This window comes from Aotus nancymaae, unplaced genomic scaffold, assembly GCF_030222135.1.
Source record: "Aotus nancymaae isolate 86718 unplaced genomic scaffold, 86718_ANA_hifiasm-v0.15.2.pri h1tg000011l, whole genome shotgun sequence".
In the NCBI taxonomy this organism is placed as follows: Eukaryota; Metazoa; Chordata; class Mammalia; order Primates; family Aotidae; genus Aotus; species Aotus nancymaae.
The window spans coordinates 10,059,424-10,081,070 of record NW_026988422.1 but is presented as its reverse complement, the minus strand read 5'-3'; the positions used below and the strand labels follow the sequence as shown (position 1 = coordinate 10,081,070).

General features: G+C 32.9%; 1 protein-coding gene across 5 annotated transcripts in view; it reads right to left on the bottom strand.

Moving 5' to 3' along the window:
- DZIP3 (DAZ interacting zinc finger protein 3) overlaps window positions 1-21,647 on the bottom strand; it is a 101,356-nt gene that overhangs the window by 20,924 nt on the left and 58,785 nt on the right. For all 5 annotated transcript variants that reach the window (XM_021669051.2, XM_064374581.1, XM_064374580.1 and 2 more), the window contains 9 exons: window positions 21,024-21,056; window positions 19,900-20,069; window positions 19,059-19,103; window positions 15,852-15,877; window positions 12,525-12,690; window positions 11,142-11,237; window positions 10,857-10,984; window positions 3,599-3,667; window positions 466-562 (listed from right to left, as the gene is read on the bottom strand). In XM_021669051.2, coding sequence (XP_021524726.2) covers window positions 466-562; window positions 3,599-3,667; window positions 10,857-10,984; window positions 11,142-11,237; window positions 12,525-12,690; window positions 15,852-15,877; window positions 19,059-19,103; window positions 19,900-20,069; window positions 21,024-21,056 — 830 coding nt within the window. The remainder of the gene's footprint in view (window positions 1-465; window positions 563-3,598; window positions 3,668-10,856; window positions 10,985-11,141; window positions 11,238-12,524; window positions 12,691-15,851; window positions 15,878-19,058; window positions 19,104-19,899; window positions 20,070-21,023; window positions 21,057-21,647) is intronic.

The window sequence follows — 21,647 nt, the reverse complement described above, 5'->3', positions numbered from 1 at the left end:
TTTGGGTAATTTTATGGCAGTCTGAAAAGCAAGTTGGTTTTTTACATTCAGGTGTATGATGTGTCTGTATTTTTGTAAGATCTATACAGGAAGTGGCAGACAAATAAGATATTGTGGCAGCAGTAAAATGTTATTATTAGAAGTTTGGCTTAGTGACTTGGTTTCATGAGAATTTCCCAAGATGTCTGTATTTGCTGTACACACTGCAACAGACTGATTTCTTCGAGTCATTGGGGGAGAACAACATAAAATCATCAAAACTGAAGTATTCATACATGTTAGGCCAATGAGTCAAAAAAGCACAAGACTTTGAGCTGTATTTTCCTGGCTGATCCTAAGATGTCTTATTTCTGTTTATACAAAAAATAGTCTTTTAAAAATTCTTTAGTATATGGTATACAAGTAAAACTTTCCCCCAACACCCCATACCCCTGCCCTCGTTTTTTTGTTTTGTTTTGTTTTTACCTCAGCTGTTAAAGCTCTGCTAGTTTCTGTATTCAGTTTGCTCACATATGTTTTCATTGTGCTTTCCAGATTATGCTTTTCCATTTCCCACTGAGATCTGAAATATATGATTATTAAAGACTCAGCAATATTACATCAAGCACAGCCTTTTTCATCTTATTCAGGAGGAAAAAAGTGATACAACCAGTAGGAAGTTATTTCTTGGAAAAGTGTATAGCACATAGAAACGAGAGAAGATATTCTTCAATCCCTGCTGTTATCCTTTACTATCAATAATATAGAAGTTTTAAAGCTATCAGGGTATAGGTTATGATTCAAAACTTGGCTCTGAAATCAAGTTGTCTGAGGATGAATCTTAGCTCCACGACTTATTAAATGTTAAAACCCCTCAGGAAGTACAATGAACTGAATGTTTGTGTCCCCCCAGAATTCGTACGTTGAAATCTTAACCCCCAAGGTGACGGTATTAGGAGGTGGTGCCTTCGGTAGATGATCAGTCATGAGGGCGAAACTCTAATGAATGGAATTAATGCCCTTTTAAAAGAGGCCTGAGAGAGCTCCCTTGGCTGCCTTCTGCTATGTGAAGTTACAGCGGAAGACGACTGTCTATGAGGAAATAGATCCTCACCAGATACCAAATAGGCTGCCACTTTGATCTTGGACTTCCTGGCTTTCAGAACTGTGAGAGATACAATTCTATTTTTATAAGTCACCCACTCAATGGTATTTTGATATACCAGTTCAACCTAAGACAGCAAGCTACTTAATTTCTCTATACCTCAGTTTAGAAAAAAAAATAGTACTACTTACCTTAAAGAGCTATTGTGAAAATTAATTCAGATAATACAAGGCACTTTGTGTTTGGCACATAATAAGCACTAAATAAATGTTAGCTAGTATCATGATTAATATGTTCTACATGAAATTTCTATAAGCTTTTTTGTATCCCAACAATAGCAACCACATAGGTTTTTATTATTCCTGTCATTAAGTGAAGTCACTGCATTAAAATATTTGATTGGTTATTTCAGTGTTCACAGTCAATGTTTTTGAAAGAAAGCACACCCTATAGTTTGAAAGGGAAGGAGGGAGATGATGGTAAAGACATTGTTTACCATCATCCCAAGGACATTAGGGAAGTGGTTACCTTTAAGGTTTCTTTTTTTTATTCTCATCTCAGTTTCCTACACTTGACACCAAGAATTCTATATACAAATCAAATTCTAAATTTAATGAAAACAATTAATTGAAAATATAGCATTATAATAGAGACAGTCACAAAGGCCATCCTCAATGTTTTATTATTAGAAACACTTGGATACTTGAAGACCTAACAAACATTGATGAGAAACTTGATAACAATATCATCATTACAATAAATATCATGAAAGCTAGACTTTCTTGAGGAGAAAAAAATAAAACTCTTCAAGCAGATATATTAACAAAGAGGAATTAATTCTTATTTTTTAATGCTATTGCTGAAGTCCCAATATTCTCTCTCTCCTCTCTCCCTTCCATAATTTGTACACCTTCCTAAGAGTGTCTGCTCTTAAGATGACTGCTAGCAGCTTCTTAGAACTATATTTATTTATTTTTTAATAGTCCTCACAATGTGCCAGGTGCTGTTTTCAGTGAATAATATAGATTTTTTTTCTTTTTTATTATACTTTAAGTTCTGTGGTACATGTGCAGATCATGCAGGATTGTTACATAGGTTTAATTATTATATCAAATATTATGTGAAATTTGCCTATATGAAAAAATAAAAAATTGGACTTTATCAAATTAAGTTTTATTTTTTAAATGACATCAAGAAAATGAAAAAGCAATCCACAGGATGAGAGAAATATTTGGAAATCATGTATCTGATAAGGGACTTGTATCTGATCAGAGACAAGAACTCTTAAAACTCAACAATAAAAAGACAATCTAATTTTTTAAGTGGGCAAAGGATTTGAATAGACATTTCTCTAAGAAGATACATAATTGGCCAATAAGCACATGAAAAGATGCTCAACATAATCAGTGGGAAAATGTAAATCAAAACCACAGTGATATACTACTTCAAACATAATATAATGAGTAAAATAAAGATGCAATTTAACAAGTGTACCAAATGTTGATCAGAATGTGGAGAAATTGAAACTCTCATACACTTTTAGTGGGATTATAAAATGGTGCAGCTACTTGGAAAACAGTTTGGCAATTCCTCAAAAAGTTACACCTAAAGTTTACTGATCACCCAGCAATTCTACTACTTGCTACAAACCAAGAAATACAAAAACATGTTCACAAATCTGTATGTAAATAACAATAACAGTATTCATAATAACCAAAAAAATGGAACGAAGCCAAATGTCCATCAACTGATGAAAAATAAAATAAGGTATATTCAAGGAATTAAATATTATTTATCCATAAAAAGGAATGAGTAATGATACATGCTACAACATGGATGAATTTTGAAAATATGTTAAGTAAAAAATGTTATAAGAGGCTACATATTATATAATTGCATTTATATAAAATGTCCAGAATAGGCAAATCCATAGAAGTAGATTAGTGGTTGCCAGAAGTGGGAGGAGGGGAGAATAGAAAATGACATCTAACGAGTTCCTTTTTTGAAGTGATAAAAATGTTCTGGAAATAGATGGTGGTGATGACTGTAAACCTCTGTGAATACACTAAAAACAAATCAATACATCATGTATTTTAACAGACAGAACTTTATGCTATATGAAATAGATTTCAAAAAGGTGTTATTAAAAAAAATTACCCACAGACAAAATAGATGAATAAGAATAAAACTTGGCCAGTTTTATAAAGCAGTCACACCTAATAGTACTGATTGGGGTAACTCTTGAGCTCTAGTCTCTGGCAGTAGTTTGTTGTGGGACTATAACATTGCTGATACAGATTCTTCTGGCAGTTTTCTAGAGTCAGAGCTAAAGTGACCATACCTTCCTATTTGCCTAGAATACTCCCAGTTTATGCCTTTTGTCTCAATGTATTATTAATAGCAGCCTCAAAAGTACCCCAGTTGGAATGATAAATTACATTCATATGCCAGCCAGAAAGCATTGAGTGAAATACACAGAGAGAGTGCACCCAAAGAAAAAGCTAAGTTTGTTACCTTTTCATGGAAAGTTGCTCTTTAAGGTTCTTGATTTCATTATCTTTAGCATGGATTTGACGCTGTAATCTAAGCAAGCAAACAAGAAAGTCAAAAAATGTTAGAAAATATTTCTCATTAACACAGTCAGAACAGCTCTACCTACAGCTGTGCAGGAGACCAGGTATGTCCATTTGGGGCCACAAATCTTGAGCCTGAATACAACTGAACTCCTACACCTGATCCTTTTGAAATGTATCTTGTTTCTGATGTCTGATTTACTTACTTCCTAAAGAAAGGGGAACTAAGTTCTAATTCAGTAAATTAGACAGTAAATCTTGTTTCCTCAGCTCAATGACATGGAAAAATGTCTTTAGCTCTTCATGCTTCAGCTTACTTACTAGAAAACAGAGATGGTATCTTCTGATTTTCTAAGCCTGTTGTGAGATTGAGAACTTTAAGTTCCTTAAAGTGGTATTACATCAAGTCATGCAAATTAGAAAGATGGATCTAAAGGAAATCGGACCTTAAATACTGAAGTGACGAGGGTGTGTGCAAATACTAATTTTAATTAAAACTATGACTTAGCACCTGGGGGTCACTCATATGATCTTATCATGGAAAGAATGGGTAAAAATTTTGTATAAATCAGAGTCTATATAGCCTGTTATCAGCTTCAAAATTAATATGTAAGAAACTAAGAGAAATATATGTTTTTGCTTGACATATATTCACATGCCATTTTGATGTTCCTCCCTTATGCCGCCGTATTTCTTTTCACAACCAAGCTTTTACATAAACCTAGTAATTAACTTAAATATGAAGGATTTATAATAAAAGCACATTGCCCTTTAAGTCTCTAATATGTTTCAACTCTTGGAATACATAGAAGACTTTGGTTAATATAAAGTATTGGAATAATAAGTCCTTGAAATGACAACTTTAATGTTGGATGGATTGCTCACTACTAGATGTCAGAGACTATCCATTCACCTTTACTGTAAACTTCTTAGAAGACTTAGAGACTTACAGTTAATGTTCTGTTGGTCTGAGAATGCAGTGAAAAGAAACCAGGTCTCTTTCTGTACAAAAGAGGTCATGTTCTCAAGTGAAATATTAAGAAATATAAGTTTCATTACTATAATACATAGGAGTATGTTGACAGAGTTGAAAAAGCAGTAATTTGTAAGATTGACATCTTGTTTTCCTTTGTATACTTCCATTACTTCAATATTGTACCTAGCTCTAGTTTAGAGTGGGCAATAAGAGTAGACATAACTAGTGAGGAATTCAGAAACCTAGATTCTTAAATAATAGAGGATAAGGCAGGCATAGTTCTTATTATCAAGCTCATATAACAGCCAGCTACATATGTTCAGGCAGTCTTAACTACTCAGTCATCTTTTTCTCATGTTTAATATGACAGGATGAAATTATTATATTTTCTTTTTTAAAAAATCTAAAGTTCTCAAGTTAACTCTGGCTATCGAGGTTTATTACAGACTTTATTGACAGCAGTTTCTTGACGTTCATTAAGTACTTACTGTAGTTTATGCAAAATAAGTCACTTGCATAAAATTTTCTTTTTAACACTTCAATTATCGTCAAAAATATTTGCCAAACATTTACTGCACACATCAAATTGAATTAGGCAAAAAAAAAAAAAAAAAAACACCACAATTTTTTGCTTTCTAACTTCCATATTCTAGGATGAAAGAAGCCAGCATTTACAATTAAAGAATATTTATAATTTATCACATACTCTTGGGCAATGCTCAGACGAATTAAACAAAGAAAACATTCAAAAGCTTTTATGAGAACACAGAGTAGTCATTATGTCCATTCTGCCTTGACGACCTGTCTTTTCTTCCATCTCATCCCACCTAACCTTCAATGCCATGGTTCAGTACTATGTCTTTAAAAATGTTCTTCACCGAAGGAAGTTCCTTATCACAACAATCAAAAGTATTCTATCTACCCTACAAAATTTCTATTAAGTGTATCCTTGCTTGACAGTTTTTTATTACGTACTTTTTAAAATAGTAAGACTTTTTATTTTGAGAGAATTGTAAATTCATATGCAGGTATAAGATATAATATACAAAGATCCCATGTATCCTTTTACCAATTTCTCCCAATGGTAACATCTTGCAAAATTATAGTATAATACCATAACCAGAATATTGATGGTGATACAGTCAAGATACTGAACAGTTCTGTCATCACAGGGATCCTTCATTTTGTCCTTTTAAAGCCACACCCACTTCCCTTCCACTCCCATTCCCTTCTTATAACATTGGAACCACTAATCTGTTTTCTATTTTTATAATTTTGTCATTTCAAGAATGTTCAAGAAATGGAAACATATAGTATATAAGCTTTTGGAACTTTTTTTCATTCAGCATAATTCTCTGATGTCTGCAGTATTTGTAGTATTTGCAGTGATATCACTATTTCATTCTGGATGGTAGTAACTTATGTCTTTTCTCTTATGTTGTCAGTCTTGCTAGAGGTCTGTCAATTTTATTGACCTTTTCAAAGATACAGCCTTTTGTTTCACGGATTTTCTCTACTATTTTTTTTTTCCAACTCACTCTTTCTTAGTTTCTTGTTTTTGAGATGGGGTCTCACTATGTTGCCCATGCTGAACTGTAACTTCTGGGTTCAAGCAATCCTCCCATCTCAGCCACTCAAGTAGCTGGGACTACAGGTGTATACCACTGCATCCTGCCTCCATTATTTCTAATCTTTATAATTTCTTTCCTCCTGCTTGCTTTAAGTCTATTTTCGTTTTCTTTTTCTGGGATCTTGAAGTAACAGCTTGGATTATCCACTGAAGACTTTTCTCTTTTTCTAATGTGTCTGTCCATTTAGTGTTATAATCTTCTCAGCACTGCCTCAGCTGTGTGGCACAAATTTTGACATATTGTATTTTCATGTAAATTCAATGTATTTTGTTTCTCTTGAGATCTCTTCTTTGACCCATGGATTATTTAGACATGGGTTGAGTAGTTTCCAAGACTTTGGAGGTTTCTTGGTATCTCCCTGTTACTGATGTCTAATTTGACTCCATTGTGACATGAGAACATGCTTTGTATGATTTCAACTCTTAAATTTCAGCTGACTGACACATGATTTCAACTCTTAAATTTGTTTTATGGTCCAGGATATTGTCTTTCTTGGTAGATACATCCTATGGTCACTTGAAAGCATGTGTATTCTACTGTGGTCTGGTGGGGTATTCTATAAATATCAATTAAGTCCCATTGGTTGATGTGGTTATTGAGGTCTTCTATATCCTTGCTGATTTTCTGTTTAGTAATATTATAAATTGAGAGTGGGGTTTGAAGTATTCAATTATAATGGTAAACTTCTCTATTTCTCCTTTCAGTTCTATCAGGTTTTACTTTATGTGTTTTGAGGATATTTTTGGTACATATACCTTAAGATTCCTGTGGATTGATCCTTTTATCATTATGTAATGTCCCTCTTTGTGTCCAGCAGTCTTCTTTCCTCTGAAGTCCACTTAATCTAATTTTAATATAACCACTCTTACTTTTTTTTAATAAACTTCTGCATGGTATATCCTTAACTTTATTCTTATTTAGGTCCCTTTACCCTCCTCACTTTTTGAATATATTGCGTTTCTTCTACGTACATTGAATTCCATGAGATGGTGTTAAAATTTTTGCTTCAACCATCAAATATGATTTAAGAAATTAATAAACAGTAGAACAATCTCTTATTATTTATCATACTCTTTACTCATTCTGATGGTCTTCTTTCCCTTCTGAAGTTTCAAGCTTCTATTATATACCCATTTTCAATGTTTAGAGACCTTCCGATAGCCATTCTTTAAAGGTAGGCTATATGAATTTACTAGCAATAAATTCTTATAATTTTCCCTTGTCTGAGACTGTCTTTATTTCCCTCTATTCCTAAAGAATATTTGTGCTAAATACGGGATTCATGGTTCTGCTTTTTTCTTTCAGTAACTGAATAAACTGCCATTTCATTCTGGTCTTCATGGTTTCAAATGAAAAAATCTGTTGTCATTCAAATTACTGTTTCATAAGTAATTTTTTTCTCTGCCCTTTTTCAAGACTTTTTTTGTCTTTTATTTTCAGAAGTTATGATGTGTCTTAGCATGGATTTTTTAGAGTTTTTGCTATTTGGGGTTCACTTAGTTTGGGGTTCACTTAGTTTCTGAATTTGTAAATTTATACATTTCATCAAATTTGGGAAATTTTCAGTATTTCTTTGAATACTTTTTCAGTCTCTCTCTCATTCTGCTCTCCTTCTGAAATTCCAGTGACAAGTACTTTAGCTCTTTTGTTACTGTCCCACAGGTCCCTTACACTCTGTCTTTTTCATATTTTGCTCTCAGTCTATTTTCTCTTTGCTCTTCAGACTGAGTTCGTTCTATTCAGCTGTTACCATGTTTACTGATTGAATCCTTTGTCATCTCCACTCTACTAGTGAGTATATCCAGCAACTTTTAATTTTAATCACTGTATTTTCTAGTTATATAATTCCCACTCTTTATTATAACTTATTATTTCCTTACTGAGATTTTCTAGGTTTTCATTTGTATCAAGATTATTCAGTTTTGTTGAAGCATTTTTATGATGGTGGCTTTAAAATCCTTGTCAGATAATTCTAATATCTGAATAATATTAATATTGTGATTTGCTGGTCTTTTATCTTTCTTGTCTGAATTTCCTGATTCTTGGTATGGTCTATGTTTTCTACTCTACCCTAGATATTTTGAATATTATGAGACTCTGGGTTCTATTTAATCTTCCTATTTTTAACAGGCAGTCTCCTGTTGAGGTATAATGTAAAAGCCAAGGAAGGTAGGTATGCATGGCTTTGCACTGTGCTCTACGAAAAGCACCCCAGGAAAAGTGGGCACTGACTCACACTGCCTCAATGCAGATGAGAGGTATACAAGTTCGGCTCCCCTCCCAGTCCCACTGATACCTTCCCATGAAAGTGGAGCACCAAGTCACATTGCCTTCTTGCCGCCAAGTGGAATATAAGATCGGCTCTTTGCTGGACCCTGCTGACATTAGGAAAGAAGAAAGCAAAGGACTGACTCGCAGTACTTTGTTGCTGCAGGGTGGAGGCAGAAGTTCAGCTCCCTGTTGTGCCCTTCTAGCACCAGCTGAGGGAAGTGGGGAAAGGGAATGCCAACTAGCCCCATGGGTGAAGACTTAATTCTCAGTGAGAGGGAGTAAGGATGAGGCCTAGTATTGACTAGTTTTGTCTCAGATTGGCTTGTTAAGTAATATTGGTGCTGGGTAGCGGTAAAGTTCAGCTTTCAGCTGACTGACACATCCTGCAGAGGAATTAAAGTACCGTCTCCTTCTCCCCAGTGGAACATGGAAGTCGGCTGCATGGTTAATACTGCCAACACTATCGTACCAGAAAAACAGGATTCCTGCTACCTACTTATGTTAGATGGCAGAATCGGTATGTACCGCCTACCTCCAAGGGGTGGCATGGGACCACTTGTGTGTGGCTGCAGTAGGGTGGGTATTGTCAAAAAGCCTTTCTATTACTATAATTTCCTTTTACTGATCCTTTGGCTAGAAGAAACAGGCTTTTTTAGAGATTTTTTTCCCCTCTGCTTTTTAGCAATTCCAGGTTAAAGGCTTCCGCAGTGCCCCGAGATATATGGGAGGCAATCAGAAAATTTATTGCCAGCTCATTCCTTAAGTCTCAATGTCTTTAGACAGCATGCTTTCTTATTCCACCTTCTAGAGTGTTATTATGCTTTTCTGTTGTGTTATATCCAGGGTGTTTACGTTTTTAAGAAGAAACAGCTGTGAGAAATGGGGCTATACATCTTAGTGGACCTGGAAGTCTCTGTTTTATGTAATTTTATCCTTACATGTTAATCTACACTCTCCATTGGAACATAATGAATGTCTCACACATCTTAGTATCTTCTACATGTGCCTTCCATAAGTTTTCTAACGTTGTAGGCCCTTGATAAATGTTTGGTGAATGCCCAACACTAAATGCTCATTTTGTGAAGGTATATGCATCCCCTAATGTGGACTGCTTATAGCCTCAAGCATGTAAGGGTACATGGGCCACATGTCAGGAGTTGAGGAGGAATATCTTCAGATGGAAGAAAGTCAGCTCATCTGCACTGATGACATTGCTTTTCTAGTCTCTGATATTATATGACATATTTCTAGATTAGTCATCCTCTTTAGGCTAAAAGATGAAGTTCTGAATGCTGAAGTACAGTTTCTTAAATGATTGCAGCCAGCTTCGTTTGTCTAAGCTTTCTTAAGTCCCACAGTCTTCTAAACTTGAATGATCTCTCTAACTCTAGTAAGGATAAGTCTGACAATGCTTGTGAATGAAATTTTGTTGTCAGAACTATGGCATCTAGTTCTTGCTAATAACCCCTTCATGTGGCAGATACAATATATGAGAGACAACTTAGACCTAAATCTCTGGCAAATATTTCCCCAATTTTATAAGAAACAGCTTGGACTCCCTACTCTAAGACATTCCCAGCACTTATCTATTCTCCCCATCAGCATTCTAGGAACTGCAATGTATATTAAACAAGACTTTTTGGATGGCTGGTGTCTTATGGTATTACTGTTTGTTAAAATAATTTAGTTGAAACTATGCTACTATTTAAATCAATACAAGTTGGAAGCAGAGATTAGTACAGAAAGAACAAACAATGTTACTAATTTTTCCCTAAGTCAGTCAGAATTTTTGGTCAGGATACATAAAGTGTATCCTAAACTTTAGGTTTAGGAGAAAAGAGATTGGGGTAAGGTGGGAAAGAGTCAATCAAACAAACAAAAAAAGAGATTTGTTTTCAATCTCACAGGCTTAGAACACAAATGCTCTGAGAGACCAATATAAAAATGAACTCAACTGATTCCCTGGTGTCTTTGAGGAATGTATTCATATACTATAAAGAAACAGCCAATCATTGGTCACATTTTTACAAATTAGAGTCATGACCTGAAAGTTAATTATCTTTCTCATGTAATTCTACTACATTCACACTTGTTCGTCAATACATGAAAAGCCTGATATATAGTGTGAGCAGCTGCTTATTTCTCAATCCAGTTGGCAAGACAAAAATATGATTGGTTTTAAACAAGTGCAGCCTTGTGGTTGGTGTTCCTAATGCGTAGTCACAGTGCCACCTAGTGGTTATGCAGGGATTAAGTATTAAAGATACTGTTTATTATGGGGCAAACCCAGAATTTCCTTTTATCAAAAGATTTACACTTACTTGGAAACCTTATTGATTCCAAAAGCCACTTGTTGATTAAGAGATGAAATAATTTTGTCTTTCTTTTTAATCTGCACTTGGTTTTCTTGCCACCGAAAAGTCACTGTTCTTAACTGTCTTTTGAAATCCTGATCAATAAAAATATTTCAGATAATTCTGTTCAAATCACCAGAAATTGAAACAAAAATGCAAACAAACTAAGTTATTTTCAAACAGAAAGCACATGTAAGTTTAATATTTGAAATACTTCTCACTTCCCTCAGATCTAATGGCAAAAATACTTACTTCACACTGATAGTGCAATTTATAAAGCTGCCTTTGAAGAGCAAGCCTTTCCTTTTCAGTTTCTCCATAGTCTGTAATTACTTTGCCAGCTGAGCCCTATTGAGCAAAGGAAATATGCATGTCTTACTTTCCTCTAAAAAACACTAATATTTTAGTTATTTGAAAGGGATTTGAAGTTGCCATCTAACTCCTGTTCATGTTTTTTGTCTCAAGTAAAATACCCAACTTAGATAAACCCACCATTAGATAAACCCACCTCCCCTCAATTACAGCATTTAATAAAGAGTACCAGTTACTTGCCTGTTGCTGCTACTGCTGGATACCACTAACTGCATGCTTACCATTTCTTAAGCATTTTCTTTGTAAGAGTAATGCTTTTATTGTCATAAGAACCGTATGATGTAGACAGTCATTATTTCCATTTTAGAGATGATAAAATAGTGAGTAACTTGCCCAAAATCACATAGACAGTAAGTGGAGGAGCCTGCATTCTAACTCAAGCAGTCTTAATTGCCCAAGCACTTAATTATTACACTGCATCATCTGAGTTTAATGTTCAACTTATCCGCTAGATTGTAAACATTGTAACAGAGACTCTGTCTTAGCATAGCTCTTGACAAAATGCAGGTAAATATATCATTTCAGTTAAAATGTACATATTCTAATTAGGAGAAAAAAGGTATGACAATTATATGAATGTTGTACTATCAGCCAAGGAATCATTTGTACTAACTGTACCCTTACACAATGAGTATTCCTACATATTATATTTAAACAGCAGAGCAGGTTATCACTGAATTCACACTAGTAGGTTAAAAAAAAACTTGGTTTTTAAAAAAATTCTTTCATTTGCTGTTGAACACTTAAATCATGTTCACATGCCTCTTCACATATAGGTACATCATTCCAAGCAGTGTCTACTACCGGGAATGGAGCCAGAAAAAAAAATGGTTATACGTAGCCATTTCATGGTAAAAATCATATTTAATTTTTAAAAATCAAAGCAGCTTTATATTACAAAACTATTTTTCTCATGACCTGTAATCTAGTGGTATTATGCTAGTTTTTTTTTTCTTGTGGTATTCAAAAAACCTTTGCAAGAAAAGCATCTGTAATCAACTCTGCCCTATATTTAAAGCCAGGAAATGGTTTGAGGGCTAAGGTGAAGTTTCCTGAAGTTTCCAGCTCCTAGGAGTTCTTTATTTTTAGTCTATTTTCCTTCATATAGCCTTCCTTACCTCCTTTTCTGTTTTTCATTTTCTCCTCACAAACAATATAAACCACTGGGATTTTCAAAGGGTTATGCTGTTCAAAGAGTCACAGGAAAAACCAGGTAACAACTGAATCTGAGAGAAGGCAGGCACCCTCTCCAATCAAGCTTACCTGCTCTATCATGTCCAGAATATGCAATTCATCCAGGCTATAAAACTTGTCTTCCGTTGCAGAATCCTCTTGAACATCACTTGCATCATCTTTTAAAAATCTACTGACTGAGTGTGGATTTGCTTGTTCTTTCTTCAACTGATCTTCCTTTTCTACCGTATATGGGCTATAGTGGCAACATAATCAATGTACGCCTTTACAATCATACAGTGATTTTCATCTAAGCTATGGCTTCCCAAATTAGTATTATATGGGTTTCATGAGATGCTCAGCATTAGAAGGGTTCATGGTCAAAGAAAGTTTGGATAGTGCTCATACTGAGTCTTTCTTTTGAAGATTCATAATGAACATTAGCATATTTAAAGTAGCACTCAATCAAGGTACCTATTTAATTCTGTTCATGCCACTGTTTTCAAAAATTATGACACTACAGAGTTCACTTTACAAATTATAACTAGTAATATCAGTTGCTTTGGAAAACAGTATTTCAGAAATATTGGCAAGCATTTCCGCATCTGATATATTATTTTACCATTGTAACATTCTTTGTTCTCCCATAATTTCCTTGACAAGTAGGTTGGTTTAAGCAACTTCAGTGATTAGGTCCAATGTACTTTTAAACAGAAGGTAGAAAACAGCAACATAAAACAGACTGTAAAATGGAGGTTTCTTTTGTAACAGGACTTTTAAAAAAGAACTACAGTAATAACATAGATTTCAGTAACTTAACTACTAACAGAGACCACTTTTAAATAATGAAAATACTATATACAAATGATAGCAATTAACCAATTTCTATACTTTTTTCTAAAATTTAATTGCCTGGTACTGTCCTTTCACTTGGCCTACTACTTACTAGCTATAAATTTCCTTCCTAATCTCTTTGAATGGCAACAAGAAATAGGAGTATTCTTACTTAGATTGTAATATAAATGACTTGATTTAGCTAGTGAATAGAAACTCCAGGATACATTATTACTTTTTAGAACACCGAGATCTAGAAAAAATGAAATCTAATGCTTGTGGAATAATTCATAAAATACTATATAAGCAGTAATTAGGTATTACCGAAGTATTCTAGAGTGATCCAAACATTCTGAAAAGTTCGATGAAATCAATTGCTTGTGTAGAACACTGATTCTCAAACTTAATTACTTTTCTAAATTATCTGAAGAGCTTTTAAAAATTAAATGTTTCTAAACATCCCTACAACTGTAAAAATACAGATGAATTTGTATTTTTGAAAAGTTCACCAAGGTTATTCCTAAATTTTTTAAAGTATACTCAGGCATTGCCTAACAACAAGGACAATTTCTGAAAAATGTGTCATTAAGCATTTTTGTCATAACATAATATCATAGAGTATTATTATACAAAACTAGATGGTATAGCCTACTACACTAACCTAGGCTATATGGCATAACCTATTGCTCCTAGACTATAAACCTGTTACAGCATTTTACTGTACTAAATATGATAGGCAATTGTGATAAGTATTTGTGAATTTAAACATATCTAAACATAGAAAAATTACAGTCAAAATGTAATATAAAACATAAAAAATTGTACATCTATATAGGGCATGTACCATGAATGGAGCTTACAGGACTGGATGGTGCTCTAGGTGAGTCAGTGAATGAGTGGTGAGTACCATATACTACTATAGACTTTAAAATAAACATGGTAAACTTAGGTTACATTAAATTTATTAAAAAATAAAGTAATAGACTGGGTGCGGTGGCTCACGCCTGTAATTCCAGCTACTCAGGAGGCTGAGGCAGGAGAATTGCCTGAACCCAGGAGGTGGAGGTTGTGGTGAGCCGAGATCGCGCCATTGCACTCCAGCCTGGGTAACAAGAGTGAAACTCCGTCTCCGAAAAAAATAAAATAAAATAAAATAAAATAAAGTAATATCACTACAATGTTATGACAGCTACACCACTACTAGGCAATTGGAATTTTTCAGCTTCATTTTAATTTTATGGGACCACCATCACACCTGAGGTCTGTCCTTGACCAAAATGCTGTTATGCAGTACAAGACTGTACTATAAACAGCATTGAGATAATATATGTTCATATTTCTAAGATGTAAACTGAAGAATGAAGGGGTAAAATTATAAGGATGTTTGGGATTGAAAACACTTCAATGAAGAACAAAATATCAAAGGAAGTATGAAACAAATGTGAAAAACATAGAATAATTGTTGAATCAAAGTTATAGGTATCTATATTATTGTATATATACTATTCTCTTTACTTTTGTGTATATTTGAAAATTTCCATTTAAAGACAAAGCTCCTTGGATGATCTGATCATCATCCAGATTTGGATTCACTGTGTAAGCAAAATGATTGATGACACTGTTTCATCTTTATTAAGCTATATTTATGGCATTAGACACAGCCTAAAAAACAAACAAACAAAAACTATGGCTCCAGTGACTCAACCTTTTGCCAAAGAAAGTGAAAACACATCTTCAATGATGAACTATTTTATATACCAAGTGGATCACATCAACTGAAAATATCAACTACAAGTGATAGCTTTAAAGTTAACAAAATATGTTCCTCTTGCTGCTGTTTTGAAGATACTTCACGTCCTCAGAGTTCTCTGAAAGTAACTACTATTCAATTAACAGACATTTTGGTAGAAACGATGATCTCTTCATTAGGCTATCTCCACCCCTTCCTTCATACACTACACTGTCATTAATCATGCAAGCTACATGCAAAATATAGTGATTTTTTTGCCATTAAAATGTTTCCATTAAAGGTTCAAAATTCACTGTGAATAACTGGATTAAAAAAAAAAGATTAAATCTTAAAAACAACAAAGCCAAACTTTTTGGTAAAAGGGGCGACTGGGACATAACAATGATGCATCCTTTAAAATTAGGTCTTAGTCTAGGTTTGGTCTAGACTACAATGTCTATACTAAAATGCAGTCTAACTACCGTGTAGACTGTATTTTAAAATGATTCAAGTAGCCTTACAGAAAAATGATAAGAGGTTCTATTCTTCCAAAGCAAATAATAATGTTAAATGATAATTTAACTTTTTGTTACTTTCTATAAAAAAGCAGAGACTTATTAATTATTAAGACAAGAAACTATTCTTCTTCTCTTGGGAAGTTTTCTCAAGGAAAATGAGTCCTAATATGACACATCTTCCTTCTTTGGGGAAGTTTTCCTTGAGAAAACTTATAATAAAATGTTTTTATTACTTTCAAGGAAAACTTCCCCAAAGAAGGAAGACTGTGTCATATTAGAAAAGTATGCCTTAAAAATACTAAGAAAAACTTAAAAATTAAATAAAGTAATACTTACACTTGCTCTTCTTTTGAGTCTGTATTCTGAAAAATAACATAAGAATTAGTAATCTATATCAACTATATCAAAACAACATAATAGTAATATGATTGCATTTAGGTGTTTCTCAAAAAATTTTTGATCATAACTAAAGTAAGAAATATATTTCATCATGTCATATGTACTTACACATATATTTTTACACATAAGTATAAAACTGAAATAAGAGTTCCATGAAATAAAACTTACTCATATTGTAGTGATGAACTCTAGTATTTTTTATTTCTATTTATTCCATTTCCTTTTCTTAAAATGGCAGTTGTGAGCTACTAAATTAAGTCTTATAATCTATCACTGAGTCTTGAAACATGACTTGAAAATCACTGATTCAGATGAAGAGGTGAGTACTGCGGCTGTGTTTGTACTGATTGGTATGCCTTTGGACATGATGTATATAATTCCAATTTATTCCTACACTAACTACAAGTTTTCCTGAAAACCTACACATAAGGAGAAATCAGACTGATACATTAAGAATCTCACAGAAAAAGAAGTGTTAAGAAGAACACAATTTGAAAAAAAATCTTAAAAGCCCAAAACTTTATGTTCATTAAAAGAAAACTATAAAGGCAACATACCAAATAAAGGTAATATCAATGACATTTAACACATATTAAACTAAGAATATTACAGTATTAATTTCTACCATCTCTTGCACACAAGAAACTTCAGGGTCTTCTTCTCCACAGATACAATGCTGTAAGTACAAATTTGTTTACTTTCTTGTCTGTATACTAAGATTTTTGGGTTTCAGTGTCTGACCTTATGCTTAATATACAGTGCCAATTTGATTCTATGATTTAGAATTATTGACTCCTGTCTTTGCTCTAGTGTACTTGAAGACCTGAGTTGAAAAGACTTTAGGTTGTTTACAATAAACACATCTAGCATAACGGATTATTTCTCAAATTCCTTCTGGCTCTTCCCATGACAACTTTATGCCAATGAATATATCAGCCACACGAAGCCACCCAATTTGATAGGCTAGATTTATTTCCTGTCATGTTTCCTTTTTCCTAAAGCTTCATCACAAAAGTGTTCTATTCTTTTGCCCAACTTAACCCTGAGTGGAGGATGGGAGGATCTTATTAACCCCCAAAAGAGTTATTTACAATTTGGATACATTAGAAGCCAAATACTAAATACTTAACTGAAGAAAGGGAACATATAGAGTAGCTACAAAGTTCCCATACCTTCTAGTTAGAAGTTATCTGTACTGTCCCCTCTATTTGCTATACGAATTTTACTTTTCCTTCATATTCTTTCAGAGTCCCTGATAGGTCCTTTTAGGATGTCGGATAGACATATTATATAATAAAATAAGTAACAGAGGACACAATTTCATGCATGGAGCCTTTGTCAGCACTGTATAACACAAGCAAATTTCTACATGCTATAATTTTTCATGAGAACTTCTGATTAGAGAATTTGGTTTATGTTATTTTATTTTTTTGAAATGGAGTCTCCCTCTGGTTGACTTCACTTTTTATAACTGGTTGCTTTGTGCTACAACTAGACAATTTTTTATGCCTATAATAACAGTAATTATTTAAATAAGACTATTCCACATGAAATAATAACATGCATAAATTTTAGTATTTTTATGTCCTAGGACATTTTTTTAGGTCCCACTTTAAAACTTAGGTAAAAGATACGATACAAGATCTCTCTTCTAATGTCCAAATTTTATCTTGATAAAATTATCTTACTTTCAAAAAGTATTTCAACTTGACTTAATAATAATAAATTGAAGAAAACCTTAGGATATTAAAGAAACAAAAGTTCCTAGATATTTGTTGACATTTAATTAAAAAATTACTAGTCATGAATTTCTGAGTGGTATATTTACAATAATATTATTTCCAGTTGTGTTTGTTCCCTTTTTAATTTCAATTTGATGCAGAAATGGGATTTTCACTTAACTAAAATTTGAGAATTTGAGCATTACCATATTTTAATTTTATGGCAGTAAAAACAAGACACATTATATGTCCTTGCAACTTAGTTTGGTGGTTTGATAGCTGTGAATTTACTTGGCCAGTTTTATGTAGTATTAGACACTCTACTAAACAATACTTTGGCAAAAATTAAAAATATCATCAAAATAACAAACTAGTTTGTTTTATCAGATAAGAACTGTCTAAAAGTAAGAAAAATATCTCCATACTCACATTTTTAAAATAAAATTTAATTTTCATAACTTTTAAAATAAGTTATAATAAATTATTGTTAAATATAACAATGATAGTGATATTTTACTTATCAGATTTGAATATAAATTATCTTTTTTAAAATCTTGACTTCATAAGTATTTTACAAAATCATCTTCATTGTCTTAAGTTTCATTAATGATTACAATTTGGTTACACTTTCAAATGAGTAACAACATGGGGTCACAAGATTGTAGCTGGGCAAATATTCTCATCCAGTTTATAACACACAGAATATATCAAGGTTTTAAATATATTTTTCAGGCTAGAAAATGATTTTTTTCACCACAGGTGGTTAGCTATACGCTTGATTAAAAAAAGAAACATGGCTTTCCCTTATAGTTTTCCAAGCAATTAAGAGACTCGCAGCTAAAACTGTGCTAGATACTGACTTGTTCATTTTGCAACTGACAAAAATCAAAGCAGCGGCAGCAATGCAAGAAGTTTGTATTTGTACCTTTTTGTGCACATTATTGCATTTTGGCATCATCTCAGACAAAGAAAAAAAAATTAAGATTTCTCAAAGTTTTGAAAGCTGCTTCTAAACATATCAATAAAGATATGACAAAAATAAGCTGTTCTTAAAGCAATGAGTATGCATTTTAAAAATAAGTGGTATATAGAAATTAATGAAATTTCCATGTGACTAATTCAGTCTATATTTATATATGTTGCAAATGTATAAATTACAATTTAGGGAAGTGAAATATGAAATATTATTTCATACTTCAAAACCATTCAGAATGGAGTATGAAATACCATTTCATACTTCAAAATCATTTCAAAAATCATTCAGGATATAACAAATGTAGACTTCTCTATAATCATTTATTAAGTAAGCTATTGACTCATTTGTGCTATAGGTCTACTTGAACTAATTTAAGTTCTAACAATGTATTCCTGTATTTAACTCCAGTGTTCATTATCAGTATTTAATGCTAGTATAGTCTCTTACCTTTTTATTCTTAGTCTTTTTCTTTTTCCTTTGTTTACTCTTAACCTAGTAGGTAAAAAATTATTTATTAAATATATAATTCAAACTGCACAATGGGTTATTTTGCAAAATATATTTCCTCAACCACTGAGATCTTTTGTTTTCTAATATTATAGATATTTCTTTCTAGATTCTATGGAAACAATTATTTTTGTTTTTATCATTTTTATTTTAATCCTAGTCTTCTGTCCTTACATAATCACTGATGTATAAAGGAACAACACATAATGTCAGTAAGTAGGTTACTGATAAAAGTTCACAGATGCTCACTTACACACATGGATATGAGTAATAAAAGAGGAAGGCACTTTTTAAAAGGAACATATTCTTGCCCATGAGATAAAAAAAGATCTAAGAAGAATTTAGTGACTATACTATAACCGTTACCACTTATTCGTAAAGAAATATGGAGATTCCATTTTGGATAATTTTCATTCTACCTCTGCAAGTGGTGTTGAAATATCCCACTTTTCCTTTCTTTCTTTTCTATTTTACACTATAATTTCTTCTACTTTCCAATACCTTCCCAAAACCATGTTGATCAGGATTAAAACAGACGTATTTTAATCTAGCATAATGCCCGCAATGTAAGTGTTTAATAAATGGTGGCAAAATAAATGGTTATGGCAGGAAAGATTATGGAAGGAAGTACTGAGGAAAGGACCATTCCAATTCAAGCTCTGTATAAACACTATGATAAATATAAACTAAAATGATCTGGGATGCTTTAAATACAGCACATGCAACAAATTAAAGGCCCAGAATAAGTTCTTCTAATTGAAATATTAATGAGAGCTTATACTTCCTGGAGATCTTTAAGAGATTCTGTTGAAGATTCACTGGGTATTGAGGCCCCATCTTTATTAATTTCTGCAAACTGTATTTCAGGGTTTGATTTCACATTTATATTGTATTCCATGATAGGTGGACTTAGTTCTTCTTCCTCGTTCTGTAACTCTTCTATTTCAATACCTAAACATTAAAGACAAAATTCTCAAAATCTAGATGAAATAATTTCAGCTTCTTATCAATATTATAAATCATGTTTGCCCAAAAAAGCAATATTCCCGAAATAGAAATAAAAGATATCTTACTCTTTTCAATTACTCAATGAAAATGTGATGTTCATTTATCAATTACCAAATTACCAAACAGCCTGGAACCTAAATGGTATCTTAAGTAGACTCTAGATATGAGATACTCTAGAACTTAAGTAGACTCTAAATACTAACTTTTTGCATGTTCTGACCTTGGTCTTATTGATACTGCAACTAGTATTATTTCAGGACATATATCTGAAATATAAAGAAGAAACTAGAAGATCTATTTTTTCTTTTTTCTTTATTTTTCATAAGAGGGATGTGAGCCCCCTATTATGTAATCTTTTCTTTGACATGTTGCTCCTTGATATTGCCCCAGAGACTCAGTCTCAAAACTTGAAGACTTTGTCTGACTGGTCTCAGATAGTCTAACAACATTTTACCCCAAAACAAATATGTGGTGTTTTTTCTTAAGTATAATTTTAATCGAAGGATATTAATTACACTTAAAAAAATAGCACAAAAATGGAAATAAAAAAATTACAAGTCATCACCTGGCAAAAAAGTATATAGCTATAAACAATAGACAGACTAAATAAAATTATACATGCTAAATGTCAAACAGATAGAGAAAACAGGAAGGTACTTTTTCCTGCTGAAGTTTCTGTGAGTAAAACGGGAGAACATCCTTTTGGGGGAAACCCTGGAGCACATGCACTAAGGCCAGGGCAGAATAAAGCTCTTTCTCCATACAGCAGACCAGCAGTGACTTGACCATATAATTTTCCAAATTCTTAACAGTTATAATTTATCTTATGAAATAAAAATTCCACAGGTACCCCTTGCTAAAAAGTCACTTACATATTTTATTTTTAAATATACTTACGCTGACTGCCTGTTATTGACTGTAGAGCAATTCCTATAATACATAAAGAAAAATTTTAGATGTACAACTGCAAATGCAACAAATGAATGTCTGGTTAGGATTAAGAAAAGGCAGAATATTTTTATATTGCACCAATTTATTCTGTAAGCAGCTGGAAAAATAACCAGTTTTGCTCATCAATCCAGTTTAGACAAGGCACAATCTTTAGATTATTATATAAAGGTTATAAACCTATGATTAGAGAAAAAAAGAGAGTAAACAGACAAAAATGTGGTATCACAGATAAAGCCTAGAACACAAGCACTTTAAACCAAGCAACAAATACTTATGTTTACAGTCCTAGGCCATGAAATAATAGTTAATTATACAGCAAACCTCCATTGAAAGTTGGGGTCTTTTAGCAATTTGATTTATCCAGATCAGCACTTGTTCTCCTTGCCCATTAATATTTATTGAGGACCTACAATCTGTATCAGGCTGTGTTAAGATCTAGAGATTGAACGGTGAAGAAAAAAAGACAATCTTCATGGAGATTTAGTGGGATGACCGATGTTAATCAAATTACCAGATATCCAATTGAAAAGCAACTATAATAGCTAAGGAAAGAAATATAAGATGCTAAGA